General features: G+C 30.7%; 1 protein-coding gene across 1 annotated transcript; it reads right to left on the reverse strand.

The window, feature by feature from the left end:
- Positions 1 to 6,649: 6,649 nt before the first annotated feature.
- Positions 6,650 to 8,166, reverse strand: LOC122311332 (MLP-like protein 43). The gene is made up of 2 exons (XM_043125865.1): positions 7,886 to 8,166; positions 6,650 to 7,199 (listed from the first exon to the last, which is right to left on the reverse strand). Exons 1-2 carry the CDS (start codon positions 8,076 to 8,078, stop codon positions 6,922 to 6,924), a joined length of 471 nt encoding a protein of 156 aa, XP_042981799.1. The 5' UTR covers positions 8,079 to 8,166; the 3' UTR covers positions 6,650 to 6,921.
- Positions 8,167 to 9,040: the final 874 nt, after the last annotated feature.

Here is a 9,040-nt window from a genome sequence, read left to right on the forward strand (position 1 = left end):
AAGTATCCAAAATTGTTTTTATTCTCAAATCGCCCAACTCCGAATTAACTAAGATTTAGGCTACTAAGGTCAAGGCCTAAATAGCTTTTTAGGTAGAGTCTTATCCATGCCTATTATTGTCCCCGCACAAAAATTCTGGCCATTATTGCCGTAGCGAAATGAAAATCTAAACTTTGTCTTGAACACTTTTCACTATATTGAATCTTTACAAGGTATCGTAGCCAATAAGATATTTTTTATACCTTAAGAGGGACCATTATGGTTCCTCCCACCAATTGGCCCCCCTTACTCCTTAAAGCCCAGGGCTTATCGAAGCCGACCGGCCAATATTAGCCCTAAAGGAGACACCAATGTGTGCATTAGTAATAAACCCCCAATCAAGAGGCCCGTTCAGGCATACGGTCATATCTGAAGGGCGACATAACAAACTGAAATGGCTTCTCTTTAACCATCCATTACTTGATATTACACAATTCAAATAATAAATACTTCAGGCTTTATTTCAAAGAGTTTTGCTACAGGTACCCGTCATTGGGTACCTTTGGAGGAATCTCTGATGTGGCAGTATACCACTCAGCCTTATCTTTAACTTATATATCAGTATACGACAACAACAGGTCTTTCACTTCTTTTTTTATTTTATTTTTTTACTTCACTTTCTCACTCTCTCCCTCCTCTGCAAAATAAACATGATTAACCCAACTCACTGAAACCTTCTTCTTCCTCCATATTTGCATCAAAACTTTGATTTTTCTGAAACAAATGAACGCGAAAGTGCAAGATAATATGGGTCTTGAGATTTGTAATGAAAATATGGTTGAAGTTTCGGATAAAAATCATAGACACAGCAAAAAAGAAAGCACAGATGAGAGAGAGAGAGAGAGAGAGAGAGAGAGAGAGAGAGAGAGAGAGAGAGAGAGAGAGTGCTTTGAAGACTTCAGGAAAACTGTTCCATGGGTATACGAGATGGGTGCTGCGTTTCAGATGAGATGAATAAATAAATAAAAAATAGAAGAATGCTTTGAAGACTTGAGGAAAATTGTTCCGTGGGTATACGAGATGGGTGTTGCGTTTCATATGAGAAGAATTAAAAAAAAAATAAAAAAAATTAGAAGAGGATGAGGTTTCAGATGCGAATGAGAGAAAGATGAGAGACAGTTTTTGTGGTTCTCTTCTATGCATCTTCTTCACACTCTTCAACTTAGGAAGATTTCAAATCAAAGGAGTTGTAGAAAACTGAAGGAATTGTGGATCAGCTGCATTTTAAATTTCAACTGGGATGTTTAATAATGAAACGGATCGTTTCATTATAACACGTGGCTGTACGTGTACGCGGGGATTCCCCCATCTCGTGTGCAAGCAGAGTTTTTCTATTTCAAATAGAGGGTGCGGGAGTTGTAGAAGCTCTACCACTCTATCCTATGCTCTGTAAAGAGAAAATTCACAATCGAACTAAGTTGAGCTAACTTTTGATTCACAAATATACTATACAAGCGATCTAACCTAAGCGTTGAAGACGTTTAATATCCTTCAAACCTTCTGTAGTTCTTCTAGTCGAGGTTGGCTGCGGGGGCGATCAACAGGATGCAAAACATGCACGTGCTCATCATATATAACTCTTTCAACTTTTTTTATTTTTTATTTTTGACTACGAGAAGAAAAATCTTTGTTGATGTTGTAATTTTGACCGAGTAAGGTGACTATTGACCAGTCCTCCGTTAGCTCTAGAAAGTAATTAATTTTCTATTAAAAAACAATGTATCTAGCTAGCATTCCTTTAAAGAACGCAAAGAAGTAAAACATGCAATTTTCTTACTAATAATCAAACTTTCTTTCAAAGAATTCAAAGTAGGAACTGACCAGATCTGGAGGGAGTTAGAAGAAACTTGAAAACATAATTTCTTTTATATAGCAAAATAAAAAAATAAAAAATAAAAAAATAAAAAAAATAAGAGAGAGAGAGAGAGAGAGAGAGAGAGAGAGGCCTAAAAAATGTTATCTCGTAAAAATTCTTGATAAATTATTTTTAAAAATTTGCAGTTTTTTATTTTTTCAACTTTTATATAAAAATAAATTATTTTTAATTTATAATCTCTATTTTAAATTCGACAAGATAATATATAAGACTAACTCGTTTTATCTATTAAATAAATTGGATAAATTACATAACAGAATTAAGGGCCGGGCCAAATTTAAAGTTTATTATAACACGTGATTAATCATTCCTAAAAAATTGCAGTAATCAACTTAATTTAAGACAAAATACAAGAAATAAAGTAGTGAACAATGCTATACTACATACAGTCATATGTAAGTGTTGTGTAATTTTTTTAAAAAAGATTGGAGTCTAATATTAAAAGAATTAATTTTTTATCATGTAAATCTTGTATTTACTTATTTTTTCTAAAGTAATTACGTGACGTTTATGTATTCTACAACTGTAAATATTATTTTCTAAATTAAGTAATAGCCAATAATCCCTAGCTATAATACAATATGATAAAGCTGAGAGTATTATTTATTACATAGAATGATCAGTACATGATACCGGAAGCATAAATATACATTACAAGAAAAATAGATAATTTTAATTATTAATAATTTTTTCTTTGTTATTAATTGATTCGTAATTATCTATTTTTCTTGTAATGGTAACAAAATCATGTTAACAATATGACCAACGTACGCTGGTGCGTGCATGCATGGTCTTATTGAAATTCGATCTATAATATTAATGATGTTTTTTTATGTAGAGGTCTTAGTGGCCGATAAGATTGGCATCCATCTCTTGGTAAGATATATCGAAACCTCTATCTTTCTCAAGATAGCCGCCAGCAAGCCTAGACTGGCATGTGGAACTACGTCCCAAATTAAGCGCATTCCTAAGCCATCAGTCAAGACAACTCGTCATTAATCTAAGAAAGAAGGACACAGCCAAGTACATAGGATTTTCTATCGACTTCAATTCCTTTACCGATAAGTTCAAATCCTTTCTTCTTCTTCTTCTTCTTCTTCTTCTTTTTTTTTTTTTTTTTTTTTTTTTTTTTTTTTTTTTCTTTCATTATTTTTTAAACTATTTAAAAAAATTTAAAAATAAAAAATATATATTCATTTAAAAATACTTACTTAATCACTAAAAATAAAAAATAAAAAAAAAGTAAACTTTCGGTAGAGAATTAATTTCGATAGAAAGTAGTATTTTCCAAAAAAACATATATTGTCTATATATCTTGCTGGTTCTCTTTTCCTCTATTCTGTCTGGTTCAATTTCGTAACATGTGCCTAGCTCGATCCTTTCACTACATTCTCCCTAACGCGCCACTGCTGCCTATACTTAGACAGTTCAAATTATCTGCCATGCCCAGGTTTCGATTCTTCATTCTTTACTACAATACTCGACGCCTTAATTTCCTAGTTAACTCCTAATTAGGCTTTAGCATTTGCCTTTTTGTTTATTTTATATTTGGAGCATGCTTAATTTGAATAATAAGATGAGATAAAAATTCTTTGAATAGTTGTAAAATAGTTTGAAAATAGTAGTAAAATGGTTTAAATTTAAGATTTTGAGATGAGTAGAGGGAAAAGTTCAATAAATATATTATAATGTTAAAATATTATTTAAAAATAATTTTTTAATAATTTTTTTTTTTAAATTTGAAAAAATAGTAATGATTAGATACTACTAATGACAAGATAAAAAATTAAGTTGAATATTTAAAATTAAAAAATGTTTTGTGTTTAAGTTATAAGAAATTTTGAGGTAAAATAAAATATCTCAACTCATCTCAAATATTTCCAAACGAGCCCATAACTACAATATTCAGAGACTATTCTCTTGGGTCCACATTGTTAGTATATAAGTTAAGAAATAATATTTACAGTTATAAAATGAGTAAGATCTGTACAATTATTTAAAAAAAGAAAGTAGGCAAATACAAAATTCACATAAAAATAAATAAATTTTAATGGCAAACTCTATTCTTTTACAAAAGGATCGAATGTGCACAACTTATGACTCATATATTTAGCATTAGGGATGTTTCACGGAGATTGAACACTCCTGTAGGTCTAGAAAATTCAGAAGCAATGTATCTTTAACCTAATAGTCAAACTTTATTTTCTTACTAATAGTCAAACTTTCTCTCATAGAATTCAAAGTTCGATCTGACACTACAAGAAAAATGGTCTTTTACGACTAATTTATAGCGGCGAAAAGACTATTAGCAACCAATTTTGGTTGCTAATAGTCTTTTCGCCGCTATAAATTGGTCGCAAAAGACTATTTTTCTTGTAGTGTGACCAGGTCTAGAGGGGGCTAGCAGTTACTTGAAAACATAATTTGTTTTATAATAGCTAGCCCAGCGCTGAAAAAATCCTAAAAAATGCTGCATCTCCAAGAAATTCTTTCGTAAGGGAATATTTAATTACATGCCATGAAGATTTTCACAACTGCTCCTTTAAATAGGGGTATTTTCTCTTATCCTTCTAACAATGATATATTATTTAATGATCTTCTTAGTTCTCACGATATGTTTTTGGCAAGATTTCCTGTGACACATTGTTTGAACGCTGTGGCTAGTCCTACGCTCAAACCTCATTTTCTTGGGTCCAAAACATTTTTTTCAACGCTAAATATATACTTTCTAATATCTTTTCAAAAACAATTTATCATATATATATATAGGAAAATTCTATAATAAACTATATTATCATCTAATGTACTTTCATCCCCCTATATATATATGACACATTTATCATTATTAAATAATTATTGATTATATGATTATTTATCATTTAACGATAATAAATATGCACGCCACATTTTATATAATGAGATAAAAATAGGATGAGAGTGCGGTGTATATAATGATCGTCCAAATAGAGCTCTTGCACCTAGTATTTTCAGAGTCATTGTAGATAACTTTCATGAGCTTCTATGGAATTCCTTCCACCAATGTAAGACATCATGTTCAACGGATTTAGCCTACACAATACTGTTGGCCTATATGAAAATAATATACAATATATATAGTAAACTCTAATTAGCATGTTGTGTTGGATCAGATCAATAGGTTCAAGAGCTAAATATATAAGGTCTAGATCAAATATATGACACAACTCTTAATCCCTACACGAATATGATATGAAATTAGTGTGTTTGATTTTTATATAAATGGATTTAGATTAAAACGAGTTGACCAATCAAGACACGATTAATAAAAAGGTTAATAATGGATTAGGCTGCTTAAATTGAAATCAACCCGTAATAACCGGTTGAAATTTTTTTCAAAATTATAATTTTATTATTGGTAGGTTGTATATTATATTAGTACTTCTCAATATATTTATGTTTTTATTCTTGTGATTGTAAATCTAGTATACTTATGCCTATATTTTTTATTGTTGGGTTTGTAATATTAGTTTTATTATATTTTAAAATTTAAAAAATATTGATAATTTTTTAGTAGGTAGTCCTATTGTTTTTTCTTAAAATATTGTATCTACTTGTCTTAATGGGTCAACATGCATGTTTTGATCATAACTTGTTACTATCAAACTCAAACTCGCTAATTTAGTGTCATGTTATGTCACATATTACCCCCTAATTTATAGCCTGCAGCCTTTTTATAATTATGTTAAACAAAAAATAATAATTTTACCATCAATAATAGGTCACTCCACGAATAATTAAAAACAATATTAATTATTAAAGATAGGTAGAAGTCATGGATTCTTTTATATCGACTGAATTGTATTTTAGCTGGTATATTAATCTTCTTTTGTAATAATAAAGATGGAAGACTTAGGTCTCATTTGATTACACAGTTTAGATTATGAGATGAGATGAGATGTTTTGTTAAAAATTGAATAAAATATTGTTATAATATAATTTTTTAATATTTTTTTTGTTTTGAAATTTGAAAAAGTTGAATTATTTATTATATTTTATATGAAAATTTATGAAAGTTGTAATGATAATTATATGATATGAGATGAAATAGTTTGGGTTTGGATATCCAAACTTTCTAATTTCACGGAAGAGTGATCTAGATCTCTTTGTAAAAATTAGAAAGAAATCTTGAATCTAATCGTTTGGTGCCTTCGTTCTGCAAAAATATATAAAGTGCTAGACATATGGGAAATTTATATCTAAATTAATATATTAAACGCCCAAAAAGGATAATATTATATAACATGCTTTTATATATACATTGTGTTTTTTTAATAAATTTTTTAATTAATTAATTTACTTTTTTCTCTACGTTAATAGGTTAGAAGAGTGTAACTGATTATTTTGCCACTGATTCAAGGCTTTTTCTTGTAACTTAATGTTGCCGGAGAAAACCATTTTTTCGTGCAGTGAACCCTAGAGGGATGGAGTGCTAGCCTCGTTTTCAGTAAAGATTAGGATGCTCTCTTGAATTCTCAATCATCTTTGGACAGTGTACCTTCTCAACCAGACCTTAGATCTAGACTGTAGTACTGTACTCAGATTCTTAAGAGCTTAGAGGCCAGGCGAGGTTTATCTTTCTCTCGATCGAGTAAGAAAATTTGAGCTCAATGGAGGCAGGAAGTAGATCTATAAATTAATTTTAATATATAGTCCAAACAAGTATAATATAAGCTAGTACGTACGATATCAACAAAATGATAGATCGGAAGCATAAGCAAGTTTCGTTTGCCGGCTTATTATGAGCATTAATTGAGAGAGATCGATGGATCAGATACCATATGGGTACATGTAATAGATCGCTCCACCATAAAAGACACGAGGTACCTGCTCAAACTAAAAAAACGAACAATACATTATGAAGGAAAGGGTACCTTTTTACGTACTTTCTTTTTCAGAAAATAAAGGTACTTATTTATATATATATATATATGCTATATGCATGTGATCATGCATGTTTTTGTTCACATCTACTCCTGGCTGATCTTCATAAGAGTATCATCTATCTCTCTGGTAAACACAGCTGCAAACTGAAGCAATTCTTTTGGATCTGGAATATCCGAGTTAAGTTTCTCATATTCATAAGTCCAAAGGACCAAGCATCCCTCTTTCTTTGGAATGGCCTGAAAAATGAACTTGAAACTTTTGTATGACTCTACGAGTAATCCTCCTATCACGTTGAAAGTAACCGATAGTTTGTCGTCATCAATGCTCTCAAATAAAGCTTTGAAAATTACAGTGTTCCCCCCTACAAAAAAAAAAAAAAAAAAAAAAAAAAGGAATCGATGAAATATATGTATATATATACATACATACAAATATATATGAAACCATAAAAGCTGCAATGATACCCTAAACTATATATCAATTTTCAGAATCACTTGGCAAGCAACCCCAAACAAATGCAATATATTCCATTTTCCCTTTGTCGAAATTACCACTAACAATTTTTAAAAAGACATTATGATCATTGTAAATTTAAAATTTATATTAAAGTTTTCATAGGGCGTATATATATTAAAAGTTTTTAGTGCGTATGGTTTGTGGTGTGATCATTGAAATTGATAATTTAGTGAGATGATTGCAAATAAAAAATTACAAAATGCGGGCTAACAAGACGCGAGACATATATACGTATATGAGCAATGCTACATACAATCGTGAAATTGCAAATGCCGCGCAATTACTTTGAAAAAAAGTGGGGTCCACGATTAAAAAGTTAGTTTTTTTTTTCATGTGGGTCCCATATTAATTCATTTTTTTCAAAGCGACTGCACGCTACTTGCACAACCAAGACTGCAAATATCATTTCTCATACGTATATATATATATATACACAACAGGACCAATATTTAAGCATAACGTTATGACACGTGAGAGAGTTTATATCAATACAATATGTGATCATCAACAGCAAGCTTTTGTTGCCCTTACCTAATACGAGATGCCAGTTCACGACAGCACCCACTTCTTCCCATTTACCTTCTACTAATTCAACCTTGGGTATACAGGTAGGGCAAAGTTTTGGTATCTCGTACAATCGTTTCCCGTTTGCCTCAAAAAAATCACGAGCTGGTGACTTGACCTCTATTTCAATACTTAACTTACCAGACAGAGAAGAAGACATTCTTCCTTCCAATTATAAAGAGTTTTCAGTACTTAGTACTAGGAAGTAGAAGCAAATTAGTACTACGTACGAAAGACTGTGTCCTGGCCACTAAAGCTCTTCGGCTTTTATAGGAAAAAATGGCCGGCCAACTTCTTCTCAGTGGTCTTCCACGTTAATTCATTTTTCTTTGGCTGACATCAAAATACATATCAAGTCTTCATGAACGATTGTCAAAATCGGGTGCCATGTGCTCGTGTGCGTACTGTACGCTAATAAAGTCACAGTCGTGCCTTTGAAACAACTAGCTAGCTAGCCGATCGCCTCCATCTTTGACTGTTATTTTTTATAATTAAACTTGAACAATCAAGGCAAGTGCGTCGATCTTTGACTAATATTTTTTATAATTAAGCTTGAACAATCAAGGCAAGTGCGTCGATCTTTGACTGTTATTTTGATAATTAACATATATGTTGTGTTGGATATATCAGATCAATCGGTTCAAAAGCTAAATATAGGAGTAGTGGCAATATATATGTGACATAATTCGTTAACACAACACGAATATAATATGACATTGGCGGGTTTGAATTTGATAATAAATGAGTTCGGATTAATAAACGGGTAAATAATGGATCAGTCTGCTTAAACTGAAGTCAACCCGCAATAATTTGTTCAAATTTTATTTTAAAATTAAAATTCTATTATTGTTGGGTTGTAATATATAATTGGTATTTTTCAATATACTTACATTTTTATTAGTATGATTGTAAATCTAGCATACCTATGCTTATATTTTTTTATTGTTGGGTTTGTAATATTAGTTTTATTATATGTTAAAATTTAAAAAATATTGATATTTTTTAGTAGGTAGTCTTATTGCTTTTTCTTAAAATATTGGAGCTAATTGTCTTAATGAGTTAACCCATTTTGATCATAACCCGTTAACATCAAACTCAAACTTGCTAATTTAGTATCGTGTT

The sequence above is a fragment of the Carya illinoinensis genome, chromosome 5, assembly GCF_018687715.1.
Source record: "Carya illinoinensis cultivar Pawnee chromosome 5, C.illinoinensisPawnee_v1, whole genome shotgun sequence".
NCBI classification, from domain to species: domain Eukaryota; kingdom Viridiplantae; phylum Streptophyta; class Magnoliopsida; order Fagales; family Juglandaceae; genus Carya; species Carya illinoinensis.